The 24,536-nt window shown below is 40.2% G+C and overlaps 1 protein-coding gene across 1 annotated transcript in view; it reads left to right on the top strand.

Annotated features, from left to right (window-relative positions):
* The window catches only part of LOC124621889 (putative Ras-related protein Rab-33), a 112,802-nt gene that overhangs the window by 39,160 nt on the left and 49,106 nt on the right, over positions 1–24,536 (top strand). Inside the window, exon 3 of the mRNA XM_047147360.1 lies at positions 21,368–21,517. Within this exon, the coding sequence (XP_047003316.1) occupies positions 21,368–21,517 (150 nt within the window). The remainder of the gene's footprint in view (positions 1–21,367; positions 21,518–24,536) is intronic.

The following is a 24,536-nucleotide window of genomic DNA, read 5'->3' as shown; positions in this document are numbered from 1 at the left end:
AGTGCTGGCAGATCGATAGACACACAAACAAACACAAACATACACACAAAATTCAAGCTTTCGCAACAAACGGTTGCTTCATCAGGAAAGAGGGAAGGAGAGGGAAAGACGAAAGGATGTGGGTTTTAAGGGAGAGGGTAAGGAGTCATTCCAACCCCGGGAGTGGAAAGACTTACCTTAGGGGGAAAAAAGGACAGGTATACACTCGCACACACACACACACACACACACACACACACACACACACACACATATCCATCTGCACATACACAGACAGTCTGCTTGTGTCTGTTGGTTTTACTGAGAAATTCATCAATGGAGTAGAAGGAGTTGGCCACCAATAAATCAATAAATCCTTTAGCCTTCTTTTAAACTGAATTTCATTGGTTGTTAGAGAACTCATTGACAAAGCCCATTGTATAAGAAAATACTGAACGGCTAATAAAGACTCTTATACTCTTTTTATGGCTGCTGGCAAGTTACTGAAAATGTGTGTTCCTGAATAATGCACACCTTTTTGTCCAAGACTAAGTGACTTTAAATCCTTGTGAAGATTATTCTTATTTCTAGTATTGATTCCATGAATTGAGCTGTTGGTTTGAAAAAGTGATATATTTTTAATGACAAATTTCATTAAGGAATAAATATATTGGGAAGCAGTAGTTAGTATCCCTAGTTCCCTAAACAGGCTTCTGCAGGATATTCTTTGAGTTCACACCACATATAACTCTTACTGCACGTTTTTGTGCACGGAAAACTTTAGCTTGGGTTGATGAATTACCCCAAAAAATAATCCCATATGACATTATGGAATGAAAGTAAGCATAGTATGCCAGCTTTTTCATTTTTATATCCCCTATGCCTGACAAAATTTGCATTGCAAACAGAGATTTGTTAAGACACTTCAGCAGTTCTGTGTTGTGCCCCTCCCAGTTGAATTTATTATCGAGCTATAATCCCAAGAATTTAACACTGTCCACTTCTTCTATCTTCTTGTCATCATATGTTAGACATATACTCGTGGGACACCCCTTACAAGTTCTGAACCAACCAGAGGTTGTTAAGAGTTTCAGAGGGAGCATTAGGCAATGATTGATGACAGGAGAAAGGAATACAGTAGAAGACAGATCGTTAGCTTTGAGAAATGAAATTGTGAAGGCAGCAGAGGATCAAATAGATAAAATGACTAGGCCTAGTAGAAATTATTGGATAGCACAGGAGATACTGAATTTAATTGGTGAAAGGAGAAAATATAAAAAGCAGCAAGTGGAGAAAGCGAAAGTGAATAGAAAATCTAAAAAATGAGATTGTCAGGAAGTACGAAATGACTAAACATGGATGCCTAGAGAACAAATGTAAGGATTTAGAAACATATTCCACCAAGGGAAAGACAGCTACCACCTGCAGGAAAATTAAAGACTTTGGTTGTTTGTTTGTTTCATGCTCCATGCGTCATTTTGCATGATAAACCATAATTATGTGGAACGAGTCATTGACCTTTAGAGAAAAGAGAAGCAGCTGTTTGACATCAAGAGTCCAGATGGAAAAACAGTACCAAGCGAAGAAGGGAAAGCAGAAAGATGGGAGGATATGTAGAGAGGCTATACAATAGAGATAAACTTGAAGGCAATGTTGTTGGAAGAGAAGAGGATGTAGATGAAGATGAGATGAGATGGGAGATATGATATTGCAAGAAGAATTTGACAGAGCTGTCAGAACTACTGAGAGCCTTGGGAGAGTGAGCCATGATGAAACTACTCCATCTGGTGAGCAAGATGTATGAGACAAGTGAAATACCTCTAGACTTCAAGAAGAATGTAGTAATTGCAGTTTCAAAGAAAGCAGATGCTGACAGGTGTGAATATTATCTATCAGTTTAATAATGGTGAAAAAGAAAATATCAGCTGCATTTGTGACTTTATTTTGTTATAAACATGACCAGTTTTGGGAAAATTATACACTCATCTTCATGTGTACAAATTTACTGAAGCAAGGGAGGAAACCTAGTGTAAGACCGTGCATACGTGGAACTGTAAAAAAGTAGCTACCAATGGTAATTCACTTACAAGCATAACCGAGACTGTGGAATTGCGTTAGCCAGTTTAGAAAAGAGGGAACCCCGAAAACGTGAAATGTATGGGGCCTTGGAACTGTTGAGTGAGAAACCAAGCTGAAGTTGAAACCGCTAAAATCAGACAATAGAAAGAGGAACTCACTCAATTAGCTGTGAGGTGCTCACATGCCGTGGACACCAGACTGCACTGTGGAACAGGCGGACATGACAGTGTGGCACAGAGTGGTGGAAGTGGACAGTGTGCTGTAAAAGGTAAACTAGCATCTCGTACGGGTGCCCAGATAGAAGAGCTATCATGTGGCATGAGAAGGAAACGAAGGACTATGACAGCTGACGAATCCAAGCTATCACAAACTAAAAATTAAAACTGAAATAAGTGTGAAAATGTAAAAGATGATAAAAATTAATCTATAGTCATATAATGAAGAAACTTATAGTACAAAAATATTGATAGCACTAAATTGACAATAAATTGACATTGTTAAAGTCATGTGAATACAAATGTAATAACGCTTGGTGGAAAAATAATGTTCATAAACACCATAATAAAACAGCATTAGGAAAATATAAATATAAATTAGTGGTACTGATGGAGTGCGTACAAACGTGATGATTCACGGTGCATAATAATATTTGTAAAAGACAGTTATAAACAACATTACTAACATTGACATGAAAGAATAATAGCCAAGAGAATAAAGCAAAAACAAAAGTGAAAAGGGGGAGGGGGAGAGGGAAGGAGAGTGTGGGGAAAACCAGCTGACAACTATTATTAGTTTGGTATTAATAACAATGTAAAGTGTAAATGTAATCTAAAAAATTGAGCAACAATAAAAAGGGAATTGAAAACAAAAATAGTTTTGCTGATAGAGAAGGGAATTTCCTAGAGTAATAAGAGTTGTGATAATAAATGGAGAAGGAAGGGGACAGCAGGAAAGGGGTTGGAGCTGGGGTCATAGGAACAACTTAAAACACGTGAAAAAATAGATCTAATATTACTGAAATTTTCTGAGACCTCTTCTTGGGCTTCTTGCATGTTACTTATTGCATATTTTTCTTCCTCAATAGTAGTTCCTTTCTCAAGGCTGAAATTTTGTCTGACTGTACCAGATACTATCTTGAAGGAATACATGCAGGGAATTGAGTTTTTCAAAAATGTCATTAAAATATGCCTGCTTCAAAACAATGTCACTGCCTGCGAACTTGTCAGAACTCCAATGTTTCCCTTAATAAGGTAAATGTAAAGTTCATTCCTGAATTCATATACTCTTTTCAAGACATTTCTGCATGAAAACTAGTGAGAGTTACTTTGATAAATTAGGGAAATGTGCTCAGCCCTCAAGTCAACACACATTTGTTGTCTTAAGTAGCTGACTTTTAATGAAATTTACCACTTTGATCACTGATTGAAGAACCACGTGAAGGGCAGGGCCTTGCTTTTTGATGCCAGTACTTCTTGGTAAATAAAACAGTATGTCCAAAGGGCATGGGGAGCCTCACTACTGATCAGATCTTGCAATCTGCCAAAAATGGCAGCCCTACATTGACCTCCATCTGTGCACATGCTCATACAATTTTCCCAGTTAATGTTGTTTTCTTCCACAAAAGAGTGAAGTATTCCAAAGAGATCTGTCACTTTTGTTCCAAGAGTTATCTTCCTGCAGAAAAGAAGATCTTCATGAAATGTATTCTTGTATAACAACCACTCACAAAAATTAATTATTGTGGTTGTCTCTAGCTTCATCCAACTGAATAATGATATCACAATTACCTTGGAGTTTTTCTGCCAGCGGACTGTTAAGCCATATCAAGTATCCAGTGACTAATAATGTTTTCTGACAGGGAACACTTGCCAGTTTTTTAAAAGCTGGCTCACTTATAATAGATACAGTGCCCATAGCAGCTGGTAAAATAAGGTCTTTGGCTGCAGTGTGAGGTTTCTTGCTCTTTCGTACATGCTATGCAACTTTATACGATGAAACGAGAGCCTTTCTAAGAATAGTAGCTTGTATAGTAAAGTGTTTTTCTTTCTGTTCTGTCCTTTCTTTGTGGGAAAAGTTTTCTCATTGTTTGTTTACCAAACTACAAACTTCCATGATTTAACTTCATATGTTGTTTCATTTTATTAGGAGGCAAGCTTTCAGTAGCTAGGACTTTGAAACAAATGACCTTTGCCACAGCAGTACACACAAAACTGAGACTCAAGTAACTGTTGTCATACTTCCTTCATTTTTATTTATTCATATCCTTAGGCCTGCATAATGTATTTGAAATATCACATTCTGTACTCACATTTAAAAATTTGTCTATGTTGGCAGAGAAACACAAACCAGGAAGACAAACAACAATTACAAACAATCTGAATTTGACAAACCAACTTTCAAACTAATGTAACTGTAATTTGTAATTAATTTGCTGAATGCAAATTCCTTGACATTAGCTGTATTAGGCATATATCTGCTACCCTATAGTGACGTATGAAAATTACTACTGGATAGGGACTTACACCTGGATTTCCTGCTTATTGTGAGTGATCGCCATAACTGCTTTGGCTGTCCATGCAGTACCCTGGACTGACTCAAACTTCCATATGTCACACTGTGTATATCATTATATCATAGCCCACGTAATTCATCACCTAGTACTCGCTAAATTACTTGGATTCCTGCAGCAGCAAGAATGAGACAACGAGGAATCAAGACCAATGTTGTTGTCATTGTGTGCCTGCTGAGGCTTGTAATACTTACATGATGGAGACAGTGTGTCATACAGAAGTTTGTGTCACTCTGGGGAGTGTGCATGGATAGCCACAGTGGTTAAGGCGACCACTCGTGATAGGTGTGAAATCGGATTTCGAGCTCCTATCCAGCAATAATTTTCATGTGTCACTATTGGCGCAGATGTTTTTCCTGTTGTGGGTTGATTTTAAGTGATCGATATATTGTGAGATGCCAAGTCTTTACTTGTTCCCTGTAACAAAAGATACCTTCATTTCTGAATTTCTCAGTCGCCGTCTTGTTTTGTCTTGATGTTGTGGTCCTTTGCCTTGATGTTGTGGTCCTGCTATGCAGTGCAACATATTTGACTGCTGGCTTCTTTTCTGATTGCATAGGGGTGAGAGCTATAAGAGAGCTTCTATATTTAAACAACTCACTGTGAAATTACAAAACATGGTTTCCATAATTCTTCTATATTCCAGTAAGTTCCCAATTCACAACAACTGAAATTAAAAAAGCTTTTCAGACAACATGTTTATACATGATGCTTCAGTACTTGACCACAACCATCAGTTTGTACTTAATCAAGATACCATGGCATAGACTCTATACATCAACATCCACTTTTCCTTAGTGCCTGACCATTGTCATCAGACCCCTTTCTTCTTTGGAGTACACAGCATCCCAAAAGCATGACTGCAAAGTGCAAGTGACCCCTCACTGGCCAGTCCAAATTAAACATCCATTGTCGCTTTCTGCACTGTGCCCACATTCTTTTTTCTCATGTCTGCACATAAATTCCAACGAACCCAGGCACAGTGGATGCTCTTTACATTAGTATAAATTAAAGTCATGTTTCTCATGTGCACGTCTTTCATTGGTCTAGTGAAAGGAAAGTGAGACATGTTGCTGTGCTTTACAGCAACACATACCACTATGTGGGTAGTAAATCTGTTCCTAATACAGCTAATGTCAAGGAATTTGAATGGAGAGGATTAATTTTAATTTATATAATATAGCTGTGGATCATCAACTGTGTGTGTTCTTTCAGGCATGCACATAAGTAATTGTAATTGAATAAATACAAGAGTGTCACATAGTATGATCAACTGCCATGTAAGATGCTGCCATAGTAACATTTACTTGCCGGACCAGTAGATATCACTTCTAGTGCACATGTCGTTCCTTTACTCAGAAAGGAGAAAAAGAAAAAAGAACAAAAAATTATTCTTATGAAACCATAGCAACACTCCTGCTGTAAGACCTCCACACTCCCAGGAGTTATGAAGCACACTTTCAAAATTCCGTGCCCTAATTCATTATGTGACTTTTCCATATTCATTTAAAAGAAGACAAAAGAAGAATACAGTTTTTTCTGTGTGTGTGTGTGTGTGTGTGTGTGTGTGTGTGTGTGTGTGTGTGTGTGTGTGTGTGTGTGTGTCTTTGAGAAGGTTTGACCTCCATTTTTCAAAATTTTCCTGAAGAGCCAGTCAATTGGGGAAGGGCGCCCTACATGGTCAACGTGGACCTGTACTTCCGCTCATTCTCCAGCTGTTGGGTGAGGTCACCCTCCTGGGTGCATTTTCCTCCAACCTCTGTGCAGTATAACTTTCTGCACATTTGATGATAATAGACTTCTTAGCTTGTTTGTGCCTGATATCCAGCATGGTAGCCAGTCCGTTGTGGTGGGGCGCCATGTACCCTGTTGATTGTAGCCCCCTGGCCACATAGGGATCGCTTTGCTGATGCCTGCGCCGTTAACTCCTTATGTATGCCAAGGAGTAGATGCCCGTCCCCCTGGGGCATCGAGACTCCCAGCAATGGCCATCCTGCCAGGTGGCCTTTGCTGCAGCTGGGTGGCACTCATGGGCAGGGCCCCTTGTTGGTGTGGGCGGCATCAGGGCAGATGACATGCAATGAAGTGTAGTGCATCATCTCTTTCTGGTGGTCCATCACCAGCAGTCTCTAAGCGGTCGAGGTCTACCTTCAGTGCTAAGAAATATGATTGCAAATCATTCCCCTCCCTGGCCACACCTTGGGAGGAACGTGAGGCTAAGGATGGCAGCAAAGTTTATTTACCCCAGTACCTCGTATGTACGAGAGTTGATGTGGACTCTTTCATGTCCATGAAGCGTCAGTTTTTTGTGGAGCATTTAGAGGACAAGTTTTTGGAGGTTGAGGGCTTGTCCAAAATGTGATCAGGGTCAGTCTTGATAAAAATGACATCCTCTGCAGGGTATCATATTTCATAGGGACCTTCTTTTGCAGTCTGACGATGAGCCATGCATCCACTGGGGTCTGAGGGGTAATCAGGATGCCACCGGTGCCTTCATCTTGACCTTTGAGGGTGACACATTATCCAACAAGGTCAAGGTGGTGGTCTACTGCTGTGACGTAAAGCCACATATCCCTCCCCCGATGCCGTGCTTTAAGTGCGGGAAGTTGGGCCATACCTCTTCCCCTGTCAGGATTGTGGACGTCCTTCACATCCCAATACTCCCTGTGCCCCGCCTCCGATCTGTGTCAACTTTCGAGAGTACCATTCGCCTTACTCACCAGACTGCAGGATTCTCCAGAAAGAAAGAAAAATAATGGAATAAAAGACCCTGGGATGACTGACCTACACTTAGGCTAAGAGAAAATATGAAAGGCTACAAGAAAATATGAAAGGCTACATCCTGTGCATATGAAGTCAACCTAAGGGGCCACTACGACAATGGTTCTACGATTACATTAGTATTAATTATAGGCAGCGTATAGATGCAGAATGGTTGCCAGATTGTACATTACGTTCACCGTGTACTTTGTCCAGTAGTTGAGATGGCGCTGTGTGGTAAAGTCGTAAGTGAAAGCAGCACCAATAAAAACGACCTTAAAAGTGCAAACAACTGCAAGATTTGTGACAAGCAAGTATTAAAGGGTATCCAGTGTAGTAACTACCGCCATTCGTTTCATGAGAAATGTTCCAAAGTAAGCATAAAATTTGTAACTGGTGATTTTACATGGTCTTATCATAGGTGCATTGGTGATGCTTGTGAACACAAATTTAAAGATGTAATCAGAAAAAAGGATGAAATAATCAGAGCACTTCAAATTGGTATGTTTGCTCTAAACAAAAAGTATAATGCTCTGAAGAATAAGAGTGCTCTTTTGGAAAAGAAAATACGTTTCTCTGCATCACTACAAGATCACAATAAAGAATCTGATTTAAACAAAGTGGATATGTGGATTCACCGTACAAATTGTACTTCATCAGAAGAAGACACCCACCTACACCAGGAAACTGAGAAAGACATCTGAGCATTGTGTAGTAATGGTTTTTCAAAGGAATATGCTAAGTGTTCGTCAAACAACGGCTCAGCAGTGGAAAAACAGCTACAAAAGAAGAAAGTGAAACTATTTGGTGATAGTCATGCACGAAACATTCCGGAATTATTGACGAACAATGTGAATGACAGTGTTCAAGTTTCTGGCATTGTAGAACTGGGAGTAAATTTTGATGAAGAATTTTCTGATTTCCCAAGGACTGATTGTGCTGTGCTCATACAGTGTGATAATAACGTCCCCAGGAACGAAGTTAGTGCCTTTATTAAGAAGCTGTTTAAAGTTCTGCGGTTCCTGTGTTTCACCAATGTCATCATAACAACATTGCCACTAAGGTATGACTTACCAGACTGGTTGTGCGTAAACAAAGAAATTAGACTTACTAATTTAAAGCTGAAAAACTTCTGTGCCAAGTTTGTGAATGTTAAGGTGATAGACATTAGTAACTATGAAAGAAACTGTTTCACATACCATGGAATGCATCTCAACAAATATGGTAAAAGGATGCTAGCTTCTAACATAAGAAATACTCTTGAAGAGATCTCTCTCATCAACGAAAGTAAAAATAAGTCTGTTATTGTGCTGGGCGATCCTTCACAGGGAAACTAACAGAGTGGACCAATTCCCATGGAATATGGTCCACAAGAAACAAAATAACGGAATGCAATTTAGAATTAGACCCACTCAGGTGCCACATTCGATGACCAATTAAATGATTCTCTGTTTGATTTAAAACGTAATAATTTTTATAATGCATCTTAATATAGGTGGTCTGTCAGTAGGAAAGATGAACAAATTGTATGAACTAGAAGTATTGCTAGAGAACACAAGTTTTGTAAAAGTTATATGCTTAAACGAGCACTGGCTTAAAAGTGAAAATATAAACTTGATAAACTCACTTTCAGGTTACAGTTTAGCAGCAAGTATTTGTAGAAAAAATGGTTTTGGAGGATCGTGCATTATAGTAGAAGACTCACTAAGCTTTGAAGTCGGGCGGACTTTTAATTGTTTGAACGAGGAACTATTATTTGAAAGCAGCTGCATTGAACTTCTGGAATACGGCATATTAATTATTAGTATATATCATATCCCTGACTGTTCTGCTTCATGCGCATTTTTAGACAAACCTAAAACTTTGTTGTATAGATTGCTGGTAGAAAAGTTATGTAAAAAGGTCATAATTTGTGCTGACTTCAACATAAATGTAAGAGCTGATGATGGGTTTGCCGTTTCTCTGAAGGACATGTTATCTACAAATGGCTTAACATTAAACTTCAGTGAGTACACTAGAATAACAGCATCTTCTGCAACATGTATAGATAATATAATGAATAGCATCAGCTATGGCGCTACAGAAAAGTTCATCCTAGAATTAGGTATATCTGACCATTCAGTCCTTTTTATCTCATTGCCAAATTTAGATAAAACTGTAACAGTGAAACGAGTCAGGAACTTCAGCCAACACAGTGTGAATACATTTGTCTCAAGACTAAATGAAACATCCTGGTCTTTCAGCAAGCGGTACTCAGTAAACACAAACTACAATGCTTTCGTATCAGAATTCATGAATGTTTTCAATTAATGCTTCCCCTTCATAACAGCACATGACAAAAACTGTAAAAGAACTCGTGGGTAACTGAAGGCATCAGGATCTCTAGTATTAGAAAGAGGAAACTGCACATGCAGTCAAAGAACAGCTATGTAAACAAATACAAAAGAATGTTTGGTAGAGTAGTTAAACAGGCAAAACAAATGGCAAACAGTAAATACATATCAGATGCCACAAATAAATCAAAAGCTATATGCTAAATTGTCAGGAGTGAAATAGGTGCATAAAAATAAAAAGTTTTAATCGTAAATTAGAAAGACTAGAGGAGATAGGCAATTTTCGCCCGATATCAATACTACCAATTATTTCTAAAATATTTGAGTGCATAGCGTGTAACCTACTAGAAAAATATAACAAAAAACATAACATTATTCTTAATAATCAGTATGGATTTCGGAAGAGCCGAAGCACTGTGGATGCTATTCATGAACTAATCACTAAAATAAGCAAATGCCTCGATAACATGGAGAGTGTATCCGGTATCTTCTGTGACCTCAGTAAGGCATTTGATATGGTAAACCATAAACAGCTGCTCCTCAAATTAGCTTCTTGTGGCTTCCATGAAAAATCCTTAAATTGGTTCAAATTGTATCTCAAAAATAGGAAACAGAGGGTAGTTATACAACATAAGGCCGAGAAAGATTGCTCTAGTTGAAAGGAAATACAAGCAGGTGTGCCCCAGGGGTCCATACTAGGCCCATTGCTATTTATATATTATATAAATGACCCACTACACAAAAAGGGAGATAAGAGCAACCCAGACAACTACAGAGGAGTCTCTCTCCTAGATTGCACTTACAAAATTCTATCCAAGATCCTATATGAAAGAATCAAGGAGCAATTAGAACAGGAGTTAGGGGAATATCAGGGAGGTTTCAGACCATGGAGAAGCTGTGCAGAGCAGATAATTAGTTTAAAATTGATTATGGCATACTAAAAGAAACAGAACAAACCTCTGGCAATAACATTTGTAGATTTTAAGAAGGCATATGACTGTCTCCACAGACCTTCAGTATTAAAAATTTTAAGAAATCTAGGACTCCATCCAAAACTAATTAAAATAATACAACTCACTCTAACCAACACCAATTCAAAAGTGAAGTTTAGAGGAGAAATTTCGGAACCATTCCTCATAAAAACAGGCTTAAGACAAGGTGACTGCCTATCACCATTACTGTTCAACTGTGCACTGGAATACATAATGGGAGAATGGTACAAGGACAATCCAAAGAGGATAAGAATTGGAAGTGCAAAAGATGATATTAGCTTAAACTGCTTGGGATTCGCTGATGATCTTGCTCTCCTAGCCAACACCGTTCAAGAAGCCAGGCAACAAGTGGAATCACTACAAGAAATAGCAGAGAAAGTAGGCCTTAGAATATCATTTGAAAAAACGGAGATTATGCTAACTGATCCACCACTTGCGAACAAAATTACAATAGGAGAACAGGAAATCAAAATTGTTGATAAATTTAAATATTTAGGCGAAATAATAACATACAATCTAAATGAAAAGCCATCATGGCAGAATACAATAAAAAAAAAAAAAAAAAAAAAAAGAAAGAAACTGAACTACGCAAATTACATTACCAAAACTACATACAACAAAAAAAGCCTATATAGATGCAAAATTAAAACACTATAAAACAGTTACCCCCCCTCCCCCCCATGAACCATTGACCTTGCCGTTGGTGGGGAGGCTTCCGTGCCTCAGTGATACAGATAGCCGTACCGTAGGTGCAACCACAACGGAGGGGTATCTGTTGAGAGGCCAGACAAACACGTGGTTCCTGAAGAGAGGCAGCAGCCTTTTCAGTAGTTGCAGGGGCAACAGTCTGGATGATTGATTGATCTGGCCTTGTAACACTAACCAAAACGGCCTTGCTGTGCTGGTACTGCGAACGGTTGAAAGCAAGGGGAAACTACAGCCGTAATTTTTCCCGAGGGCATGCAGCTTTACTGTATGGTTAATGATGATGGCATCCTCTTGGGTAAAATATTCCGGAGGTAAAATAGTCCCCCATTTGGATCTCCGGGTGGGGGCTACTCAAGAAGACGTCATTATTAGGAGAAAGAAAACTGGCGTTCTACGGATCGGAGCGTGGAGTGTCAGATCCCTTAATCGGGCAGGTAGGTTAGAAAATTTAAAAAGGGAAATGGATAGGTTAAAGTTAGATATAGTGGGAATTAGTGAAGTTCGGTGGCAGGAGGAACAAGACTTTTGGTCAGGCAAATACAGGGTGGCAGGGGTAAAATATGGGAGCGAAAGGCTATTTACAATTTGTATAGAAACCAAATGGCAGTTATAAGAGTTGAGGGGCATGAAAGGGAAGCAGTGGTTGGGAAGGAAGTGACACAGGGTTGTAGCCTCTCCCAGATGTTTTCAATCTGTATATTGAGCAAGCAGTGAAGGAAACAAAAGAAAAATTCGGATTAGGTATTAAAATCCATGGAGAAGAAATAAAAAATTTGAGGTTCGCTGATGACATTGTATTTATGTCAGAGACAGCAAAGGACTTGGAAGAGCAGTACAGAAAGGATAGTGTCTTGAAGGGAGGATATAAGATGAAAATCAACAAAAGCAAAACGAAGATAATGGAATATAGTTGAATTAAGTCGGGTGATGCTGAGGGAATTAGATTAGGAAATGACACACTTAAAGTAGTAGCACCGAGCGAGGTGGCGCAGTGGTTAGCACACTGGACTCGCATTCGGGAGGATGACGGTTCAATCCCGTCTCTAGCCATCCTGATTTAGGTTTTCCGTGATTTCCCTAAATCGTTTCAGGCAAATGCCGGGATGATTCCTTTGAAAGGGCACGACCGATATCCTTCCCCATCCTTCCCTAACTCGAGCTTGTGCTCCGTCTCTAATGACCTCGTTGTCGACGGGACGTTAAACAACACTAACCTAACCTAACACTTAAAGTAGTAAAGGAGTTTTGCTATTTGAGGAGCAAAATAACTGATTCTGGTCGAAGTAGAGAAGATATCAAATGTAGACTGGCAATGGGAAGGAAAGCGTTTCTGAAGAAGAGAAATTTGTTAACATCGAGTATAGATTAAAGTGTCAGGAAGTCGTTTCTAAAAGTATTTGTATGGAGTGTAGCCATGTATGGAAATGAAACATGGACGATAAATAGTTTAGATAAGAAGAGAATAGAAGCTTTCAAAATGTGGTGCTACAGAAGAATGCTGAAGATTAGATGGGTAGATCACATAACTAATGAGGAGGTGTTGAATAGGATTGGGGAGAAGAGAAGTTTGTGGCACAACTTGACTAGAAGAAGGGATCGGTTGGTAGGACATGTTCTGAGGCATCAAGGGATCACCAATTTAGTATTGGAGGGCAGCGTGGAGGGTAAAAATCATAGAGGGAAACCGAGAGATGAATACACCAAGCAGATTCAGAAGGATGTAGGTTGCAGTAGGTACTGGGAGATGAAGAAGCTTGCACAGGATAGAGTGGCATGGACAGCTGCATCAAACCAGTCTCAGGACTGAAGACCGCAACAACAACAACAACAACAAAACAGTTACACAACCAGAAATAGCGTATGCAGCTGAAACAATCTTCAAAACAACTAATACAGCAGAAATTGACAGAATACTAAAAATAGAAAGAAGAATAATTAGGACATGTATAAATAAACAGTATAAAATAAATGGACATTGGAGAATAGCATCAAATGAAACAGTATATAAGAAAATAGAACCAGTCATGAGCACAATCAGGAAGAAGCGCATCTCATTCTTTGGACATCTGATGAGAACTCTAGAAAGCAGAATTAGGAAAAAAAAAAATACAAAAATTGTGGAATAGCAAGAGCGACATTAAATGGATCACAGAAATTAAGGAAGATATAAAAGAACTTCAAATTACAGTAGATGACCTAAAAAACAAGACAGAAAAAACCAGAATACTGCAAGACCTGCAAATCAGACTACAAATGAAAATTGATAAAAGGAGTACAGGAAGAGTGGTCTCAGATGAAGAAAGAAAGAAAATATCTGAAAGAATGAAGAAATATTGGGCAGACAGAAGAGGAAAACACCTTTCATATAAGAATAGACTCTAATAATTATATTACCTAAATATCATATTAAGTTATTGTTGAACCAAATTGTATCCCTGTGTAACAACTTGTTTAGAACTTTGTATTTTTGACTAGAGTGGTCCAATGAAGGCCATAAAATAAATAATAATAATAATAATAAAAATGACATGCCAGGTAAGGTAACTTCAGATACGATTCTGTATGCAGATAACTCAACAGCAGTAGTTTGCTGTAAAAACACTGAAAAATTAGCACAGAAAACAAAACAGACTCTTCAAGAACTAGAAAATTGGATAAATAATAATGCTGTGAAAATAAAGTTAACAAAAATACAAATTGTACACTTCAGGACCAAACAAACTGTTGAATATGTAACACAGTTAAGTTATGAAGGCAGAGAACTGCTAACTGCTGAATCTGTCAAATTTCTGGGAGTCACCATAAACAAAAACTTGTCATGGACTGATCATGTGAATTGCTTATTGAAGCAGTTAAATAGTTTTGCTTACGCAATGAGAGTTCTGAATAAAGTAACTGACTTAGCTGTTAGGAAAATTGTGTATCATGCATATTTTATATCAATTGTAAGATATGGCATAATTTTTTGAGAAGTTGAAAAAGGAAGCCTCCTCAGAGTGTTCAAGCTACAGAAAAAAAATTATCAGAGCTATGACTGGAACAAACAATAGGCAATCATGAAAACCTTTATTTGCAAGCCTTGATTTGCTTACGATTCCTTCCATGTTTATATATGAAACCCTTTTCTTTGTGTTAAAAAACCCACATCTTTTTGAGGGAAATTCATTTACACATACTTATGAAACAAGGTACAAACAAGATTACATGTTACCTTGCCACAGACTAATATTATTTGAAAATACTCCATATTACATGGCTTTGAAGCTTAGCAATAAAATCCATTCAAAGTTGAAGGACTGCAAGCTAGAATCTATCTGTGCAAACATTGAAAAATATTTAAAAAGCAAATGCTGCTATAGTGTGGATGATATTATAAATGAGGAAGACAAGTAGGAGATATTACATCTGTTTTGTTTTCCTGTTTTTTTTCTACATAACGTTCTATGTGTATGCATATGTTCTCTTTTAATGGAGGTATATGTTCTTTTTATATGTGTCCATACTTTACTATGTATCAAGTAAACTATGTATCTAAATATCTAGATGTAAATATATATAGTCCTTTTATTAAAGTATGGGGTCTTTGAAGTATGCCCATATTTATGAACTACAGAAACAAACATGAAAAATACTTTAAAAGAATGATTTCAAACCACTGTGGAAAGTTTTAAGAAAAAGGAAGAAATCTAACATGTAATATCTTTTTATGTGCTTCCGGGAGCATCCATATGCATTATTTTTATGTATCTTGTTTTAGGTATACTTAGGTAGGCATAGAATTATTCATTGACGAGTCACCATGTTTCAATCAAATGATTGTATATAACATGTCATGTGACAATAAAGATTCTATTCTATTTTATGTTCTGCCGTGTACAGTTGGCTCTCAGAGTCGTCAGCCTCCACCTGCCCCCTTGATGGAGGGAGGGGGGGGGGCACTTCCCTCCTTGTTGCTCCTGCACAACCTACTTCAGGAGCAACCCCCCCCCCCCCCCCCTAACCATTGGGGATGTCGGTCCCCACATCTCAGCCCAAGAAGCATAAGTATTCTTCAGCTCCTCGCGCCAGGAGGGATCCCTTTGATCACTCCCTCCCCTGGCTCCTACCAGTGGCAAAGCTGACACCCGCCAGTGGCTTGAAGCAACCATAGGTAGGTGGTCGTAAAAAGGAAACCACCCCCAAGAACCAAGGCACTGTGGTGGCACCCACACCACCACTACCTACAAGCTCTGTGTCTGAGAATGAGGTGGAGATCCTGGCATCCGCTGAGGACCTAGATCTCACTGGGCCCTCAGACACGATGGATGTTGATCGCACAGGTACTCATCTGGTCGCAGCAGGTGATCCTGAGGCATAGACTGCCTCCCCAGTCTCACAATCATGTAATCCTTCAGTGGAATTGCGGCGGTTTTTTCCAACACCTGGCTGCTTTCTGCATCGCCCTCCAGGAAACCTGATTCCCAGCAATGCGGACCCCTGGCATCCACGGCTATAAGGGATATTACAGGAATCGTAGCGACTATACTAGAGTGTCAGGTGGAGTTTGCTTCTATGTCGTGAACTCAGTATGTAGTGAATCTGTGCCCCTTCAGACCCCTCTTGACCACTTCCCCATCTTCCTGTCACTGCCGCGGCGTCATGCCCACGGACACCTACCTAGGTGGGCTTTAAACGAGGAAGACTGGGAAGCCTTCACCTCTGCTGTAACCACTGAATCTCCCCCACATTTTGCCATAGGTGTTGTCGTTGAGCAGGTCACTACAATGACAATTTCTGCGGCAGAAAACGCGATCCCTCATTCTTTAGGGTGCCAACGGCGAAAGACAGTCCCTTGGTGATCGCCGGAAGTCACTGAGGCAATTAAAGAGCATCGGCGTTCTCTACAGTGACATAAGCAGCATCCTTTCCGAGAGCACCTAATAGCCTATAAGTGGCTCCATGACTGCATTGAGCAGCTTATAAAACGACGGAAACAGGAGTGTTGGGAGAGGCACGTGTCGACCATTGGGTGCCATACGTTGCCTTCACAAGTCTGGACGAAGATCAGACGTCTTTTTGGGTACTAGACCCCAACAGGTGTCCCTGGCATTAACATCAATGGCGTGTTACCTACTGACACAAACATGATTGCTGAGCACTATGCTCGAGCCTCTGCGACAGAGAACTACCCCCCAGCCTTTCGCACCCTCAAACAGTGGGTGGGAAGGAAAGTCCTCTCATTCACTACATGCCACAATGAACCCTATAATGCCCCACTTACAGAGTGGTAGTTCCTCAGCACCCTTGCATATTGCCCTGACACAGCCGGATTGGATCCACAGTCAGATGACTAAACATCTCTCATCTGACTACAACCGAAATCTCTTCGCCATCTTCAACCGGATCTGGTGCGATGGCATCTTTCCATCACAATGGCGGGAGAGCACCATCATTCTGGTGCTCAAACCCGGTCAAAACCCGCTTGATGTGGATAGCTACTGGCCCATCAGACTCATCAATTTTTCTTTCTAAGCTGCTGGTACGTTTGGTGTGTCGGCGGTTGGGTTGGGTCCTGGAGTCACGTGGCCTACTGGCTCCATCTCAGGGTGGCTTCCGCCAGGTTCGCTCTACCACTGATAATCTTGTGTGCCTCGAGTCTGCCATCTGAACAGCCTTTTCCAGACGCCAACATCTAGTTGCCATCTTTTTGACTTGTGTAAAGCAAACGACACGACCTGGGCGACATCATACCCTTGGCATATTATATGGGTGGGGTCTCTGGGGCGCGCTTCCTATTTTTATCCAAAACTTACTGTCCCTATGTACCTAAGGTGTTGAAATCGGTGCCTCCCATAGTTCCCCCCGTCTTCAAGAGAATGGCATTCCACAGGGCTCTGTATTGAGTGTCTCTCTATTTTTAGTGGCTATTAACAGTCTAGGGCCATCGGCCTCACCTTCTCTGTATGTGGATGACTTCTACATTTCATACTGCTCCTCCAGTACTGGTGTTGCTGAGTGGCACCTACAGGGAGCCATTCACAAGGCGCAGTCATGGGCTCTTGCCAATGGCTACCAGTTTTCAGCCGCAAAGTCGTGTGTCATGCATTTCTGTCGGCATCGCACCATTCATCCAGAACCAGAATGGTGATCCATTCGCTGTAGTGGAGACATATTGATTCTTAGGACTGGTTTTCGAAGCCCGATTGACTTGGCTACCTCACCTTCATTAGCTTAAGCGGAAGTGCTGGCAGCACCTCAATGACCCCCACTGCCCGAGCAACACCAACTGGGGTGCAGATCTCTCTACACTGCTGCAGCTCTACAGAGCCATTGTTCAATCCCACCTTGACTAACGAGAGTCTGGTTTACTGTTCGGTGGCGCCCTCAGCATTGCGTTTACTTGACTCAGTGCATTACTGTGGCGTTCGCCTAGCGATTGGGGCTTTTAGAACGAGTCCGGTGCCCAGTCTCCTTCTGGAGGCCGGAATGCCTCCATTGAAGGTTAGGTGTGCACAGCTGCTCGCCAGTTATGATGCACACGTTTGTAGTTCTTCTGCACATCCAGATTACCATCTCCTTTTCCCAACCAAGGCGGTTCATCTCCCACATTAACCCCAGGTCAGGGTTTATGATTGCGGTTCACATCCAGTCCCTTCTATCTGAACAGGATTCCTTCCTGTTACCACCTCTCCTCGAGGTCCATTCACATACACCTCCATGGTGTACACCCAGGCCGCATATTGTTCTGGACCTTTTGCATGGCTCTAAGGACTCTGTTAACCCTGCGGCTCTCCACTATCACTTCCTCTCGATTCTCAACATGTACTGGTACCATGAAGTGATTTACACTGACGTCTCAATGGGTTATGGTCATGTAGGCTTTGCGTATGTTCATGAAGGACATATTCAACAGCACACCTTGCCATATGGCTGCAGTGTTTTCACTGCAGAGCTGGCGGCCATATCTCGTGCTCTTGAGCACATCCGCTCATGCTTTGGTGAGTCATTTCTCCTGTGTACGGACTACTTGAGCAGCCTACAAGCTATCGACCAGTGCTACTCTCGCTATCCTTTGGTAGCATCCATTCAGGAGTCCATCTATGCCCTGGAACAGTCCCGTAGTTCCATGGTGTTTGTGTGGACCCCAGGACACGTCAGCATCCTAGGCAAAGAACTTGCTGACTGGCTGGCCAAACAGGCTACGCGGAAACTGCTTCTGGAGATGGGTATCCCTGAAACTGACCTGCGTTCTGTCTTCAGCTTTAGGAGATGGAATGGCATAACAGTACGCACAACAAACTGCGTGTCATTAAGGAGGCTACGACTGTGTAGAAGTCTTCCATGCAGTCCTCTCGCAGGGAATCAGTTGTCCTCTACCAGCTCCGCATTGGCCATACGTTGCTAACACAGTGTTACCCCCTCCGTCGCGAGGACCCACCGCGATGTCGCTGTGGCTCACAAATGACGGTCGTCCACCTCTTGCTAGACTGCCCACTTTTAGCTGCTCTGCGGCGGACTTTTAACTCTCCCAGCACCCTACCTTCGGTGTTGGGTGACAATGCCTCAGCAGCAACTTTAGTTTTATCTTTTATTTGTGAGGGTAGGCTTTATCATTTGATCTAAGTTTTAGCACATGTACTTTGTCCCTCTGTGTCCTCCACCCTAATGCTTTTAGGGTGGAAGTTTAAATGTGTTGCAGAGTGGCTGGCTTCTCCTTTTTATTCTCATGGTCAGCCAGCCATGGTAATCTTCTCTCTTGTTTTGATCTCTTCTACTTGCTTCTTGCATCTCTCTATGGTTTTCTTGTCCAAATTTGTCCATTTTAGTGTTTGTTGCCCTTCTGTCATTCTTGTGGTTTTCTCCTTTCTTCCAGCTGTGTTTTGTATGTCTTGATTATTTTACTTCCACTCTTGTGCAGTTATTTTAATCGGAATAAGGGACCGATGACCTAGCAGTTTGGTGCCCCCCCCTCTTTTAAACCAACCAATCTATGTTTTGCATGCTCCATCATAGAGAAATGTTGCCTCAGATTTATTGGAAATCCCATTCCCAGGTCAGTGCCGACCCATTTATCGGAGAATATTTTTGTCTCTGGAAATAATGTGTATTCTACCTCGGACAAAGCTTTAATTTCAGGAAGGCAACAAAAAACAAACATTCCATCTATCTATCTATCTATATCCGAATCCCGCTCCAGCTACTGCCGGGTCTGGGTGCTGACGAGTCCTCTCCATTTGGCTTGGTCCTCCCACCACTTTTCTTCCTCCACTTGCTGCCAGGTCACATCTTTCCTTTCCACAGATATTCTCACTCCTATTTTCCACCGTGTTCTTGGGCGCCCTCTAGGTCTTTTCCCATCCATCTTTAGTTCTTCCATAATTTTAGGGAGTCTCTGCCCATGCATCCTCTTAACATGCCCATACCATCTTAATCTCTTTTTTTCAATTTCTTCTCTCATACTTTCTTGTTTAAGGTCCTTTCTAATCTCTACATTCCTTACTCTGTCCATTCTTGTTTTTCCCTTAACTGCTCTGAGAAATTTTAGTTCCCCTGCTTGCAGTCTGCTCCAGTCCCTTTCTGTCATTGTCCATGTTTCTCCACCATAGATGACAATAGGGAAGTAGTAATTCTTATACGAGTTTTGCTTTTTCTGAAACTTCCTTATTCCAGATCAGGTGTTTTATTGTTTGGTAGAAATTGCCTCCCTTCTGTAACCTCCTATTAATTTTGTTAGTTATTCTTCCATCCCTAGAGATTTCACTCCCTAAATAAGTGAAACTTTCTAACACTTTGAGGGGTTCTCCATTCAAGGTAATATTTCCGTTGATCCCTTTCTCTCTTCCAAATACCATTACTTCACTCTTATCTTTATTTATTTTTAATCCATACCTTTTCATTATTTCCTTCCACACATCAAGTTGTAACTGTACATCTACCTCTTTATCACGCCATACTACCATATCATCTGCAAAAATTATCATTTTGTCTTTTTCTTTTGCTATATCTTTAAGTGCCCTATTCAGTCCCTCCATCACAACATTAAAAAGTGCAGGAGTTAGAATACTTCCTTGCTTAAGTCCTTGTCTTATTTTGAAGTATTCAGAGTTCCCCAATGGTGTTCTAATTCTACAATTGTGTCGTCTGCACATTGTCTTTATTACATTAATGTATCCATCTTCTATATATATATCTTCTTCATTTCTTCCCAGAGTCTTTCCCTGTTAAGTGAGTCATATGCCTTTTCTCTGTCTATAAGAACCATTATCACCCTTTGTTATACTCCCAACTTTTTTCCTTCAATTGACGGATAGAAAATATCAGGTTGATCGTGCTTCTTCCTTTTCTAAACCCAACAATATTCTTAGAAAATTGGTGTGCAACAAATGGCATACAGATCCTGCTGTTCTCAAGAGAACAGCCAATGTGGCTTGCATGTTTTGACAGCTGAATATGCCTGTTCATTCTGGAATCAATCATCTCACATGAAGAAAGTAAATTTCATCCATAATAAAAATGATGCATAACTATTTAGCATGATGCCCATGCCTTTGGACAAGCTACACAAAGGAGCAACCACTTCTGCTGCAACTCAAGAATAAACATTCTTTTCCCCTCAGAGTAGTCACAATTGGCTTCCTCGTGTTTCCTAAGCACAAAAAATGGTTTGCAGGAGGAAAAGGGGTTGTCATATACACTGAAAATAGTTGAACCTAAAATTTCTTTTCTGAGACAATGGGAGCAACAGCTTGGTTCTCACTGTATCAGAATAACTGTGATTGATAGAGATTATGTTGAGAAATAAATTTTTTTTCTGCAAATGAAAAGTTGTTTATAATGTTTTTTACTAAACATTGATTCACCCTATCAATTTACTGTGCATCAATACTTCATAGCGTCTGTATTCACTGTCACACCATTATTTGTTTACATTCTTTTAAAAAATAATTGAGTCTCTATCTCTTTTCCAGTCATTACCACACTGGATTGAAGAATGCAATCGACATAATCTCACCAGTGACATTCCTCGCATTTTAGTGGGAAATAAGTGTGACTGTAAAGAAGAACAAGTGGTAAAAACTAACACTGCACAGAAGTTTGCAGATCATCACAACATGCCGGTATTACTTTCAATTTTTAATAGTATTATAATTCTCTCTCTCTCTCTCCCTCTCTCCCCCCCCCCCTCCCTCCTCTCTCTCCGTGTGTGTGTGTGTGTGTGTGTGTGTGTGTGTGTGTGTGTGTGTGCGTGTGTGTGCACGCGCGTGCGCGTGTGTGTGCGTGTGTGCGCGTGTGCATGCGTGTGCGCGTGCACTTAAGTTGCTGAGTCATCTTGAATCAATGGAAAAGAGAGTAAGGGAACAACTGATGTAGATTATAAGTCAGAGATGGCAGCATGTGGTAACAGGTAATTCTATTACGTGAAGAGGAGGGTTTCTTTTATGTTTACTTTAGCAAACTGCAATTATGAGGAAAAAAAGAAAAAGATTATTTTAATCTTTGAAAGGGGTGTACTTAAATTTGTAGATCATAGAAAAGACAGTGTTCAACATGAACTTTAGAAACAAAAAGTAATTGGTATTAGAAAAGAAGTGGAAAAAATCATAACAAAAACAATAAAACAGCTAGCCTTTTGATTCTTGAGAGGTTTTAGCTGTAGAAAGGAATACAGTCTTTTATTTAAACATTATTCTATGTTTTGAGTGCCATTTTCAATATGGAATTATTAAATAATTTTGCTTTTTCATTTCCAGTTAGTTAATGCAAAGAACCTACAATTCTGAAAGCCCAGTAGTTACTATCGGTTTTTATTTGATACCTTAATTGTACATTGCAGTTAGTGTCTTTTATTACTACTTGTGTGTTTTTGATATCAACAGAAAGCAAAAAAGAGAGTAAAAAAGTAAAAAAAGAGAGAAGAATTGAAAAGGTCATATCCTGAGTGTCACATACTTGTGACTTAATGCCACACTACTGACTACGTGATTGTCATGTCGTGATGAACTGTGAATAAATCTATTTTATCTGAAAGAATAATGAGCACACCAATGAGGATGGGAGTTCTCAAAACTAGTTGTGCAAATAAATATTTGTTACTGGAAACCGGCAGTGTATTATTCATATAACATTTACATTTCACTCACAGAAACTATGGAAATGTAGAATTTACATCACTTAACTGTTCCACTAAATGTAAAATTGTTTGGGTGACAATCCGGAGAGGAAGAACGTACCATATGGCTGTTGTAATGAAGAATGTCTCCAGGCAAACTTGAAGTTATTGATGCACAAGACAGTTTTAATCTGTCAGTAAGTTTCGTAACAATGTACATTCTGCAGTAGAGTGAAAGATTTGGAACGAATGAGTCAGTCACGTACTGTGTCCTTTAACTGTCACTAAGTTCGTGGGCCATCCGCCAAGGGCACTCTTGATTTGGCATAGATGATTGTTTTATTTATCAGTGCTCCATGGGGACTAGACAGTGAGAAATTCTTTGCTTAATAGAGGCACATTTACCTAATGTATATTCCCATAGCCACTCTGAGATTGATGACCCCAGCATGACCAGCCTTCAGTTACTAGAAGAAGAAGAAAAAGAAAAAGAAGAAGGTGTACACATTGTTGTGATTGGCCATATAATTTTCAAAATACTAAACTGCAAAACTTTGTGGGCGCCCAAAGTTCAACAGTATCATGACTTACTGTAGGATTACTGTGATTCTGGCCTCATAATCTGGCCCCTCTGGTTTGCTCAGCTGGAAGCTTGTTTTCATTACATGGGAGTAACCACAGTCAGCTCGACGACCACTTTGTAACTGAAGTTGGAGGTGTAATCATGATACCCCTTGCACAAGATTTATACAGTAAACTGAAGACACAGTTGATTCACTAAGTGTCTGCATCACAAGAGGATCGTGCGCATAAGCTGTTAATGAAAGAAAACATCAGACACGGAAAGCCGTCTCAACATCTAAGGCATTTGTGTAGTTAGGGCAATGGGGGATCTGCACCCGACACATAACTTCGTTTGCACTTCTAGATCTACATCTATATCAATGCTGCGCAATCCACCTTAGGGCACATGGCAGGGTGTACCCTGTACCACTGCTAGTTATTTCCTTTCCTGTTCCACTTTTGCCAATAGAAGAAGGGAAAAACAACTATTTGGATGCCTCCATATAAGCCCTAATTTCTCATATCTTATCTTCGTTGTCCTTCCGTGCAGTGTATGTTGGAGGCAACAGAATCGTTCTGCAATCGGCTTCAAATTCCTGTTCTCTAAATTTTCTCAGTGGTGTTCCTCGAAAAGAAAGTTGCCTTCCCTCCAGGAATTCCCATTTGAGTTCTCGAAGCATCTCTGTAACACTTGCGTATTGTTCAAACCTACCAGTAACAAACCTAACAGCCCACCTCGGTAATGCTTTGATGTCTTCCTCACTGTTATGGATCCCAAACATTTGAGCAGTACTCAAGAATAGATTGTACTACTGTTCTGTATTTGATATCCTTTACCGATGAACTACACCTTCCTAGAATTTTCACTATAAACCAAAGTCTATCATTCACCTTTCCTACTACTTTCCTTGCTTGCTTGTTTCATTTTGTATCAGTCTGAAATGTTCTGTCCAGATATTTAAACGATGTGACTGTGTCACACAGGATGCTACTAATGCTGTATCCAAACATTATGGATTTGTTTTTTGTATTCATCTGCATTAACTTATAAGTCTCCACATTTAGAGCTAGCTGCCGTTCATCACACCAACTAGAAATTTTGTCTAAGTCATCTTGTATCCTCCTACACTCACTCAACGAAAACACCTTACTGTACACCACAGCATCATCAGCAAACAACTACAGATTGCTGCCGATCCTGTCTGCCAAATCATTTACATATGTAGAGAATAGTAGCAGTCCTATCACTCTTCTCTGGGGCACTCCTGCTAATACTCTTGTCTCTGATGAGCATTTGCCATCGAGGACAACATACTGAGTTCTATAACTTAAGAACTCTTTGAGCCACTCTCATATCTGTGAACCTATTCCATGTGCTCATACCTTCTTTAACAGCCTGCAATGGAGAACTGTGTCAAACGCTTTCTAGAAATATGGAAATATGGAAACTGTTGTATTTCACC

Source organism: Schistocerca americana, chromosome 7 (genome assembly GCF_021461395.2).
Source record: "Schistocerca americana isolate TAMUIC-IGC-003095 chromosome 7, iqSchAmer2.1, whole genome shotgun sequence".
Classification (NCBI taxonomy): Eukaryota; Metazoa; Arthropoda; class Insecta; order Orthoptera; family Acrididae; genus Schistocerca; species Schistocerca americana.
Note: the sequence above shows the minus strand (reverse complement) of the source record. Positions and strands in the feature narration are given on the sequence as shown.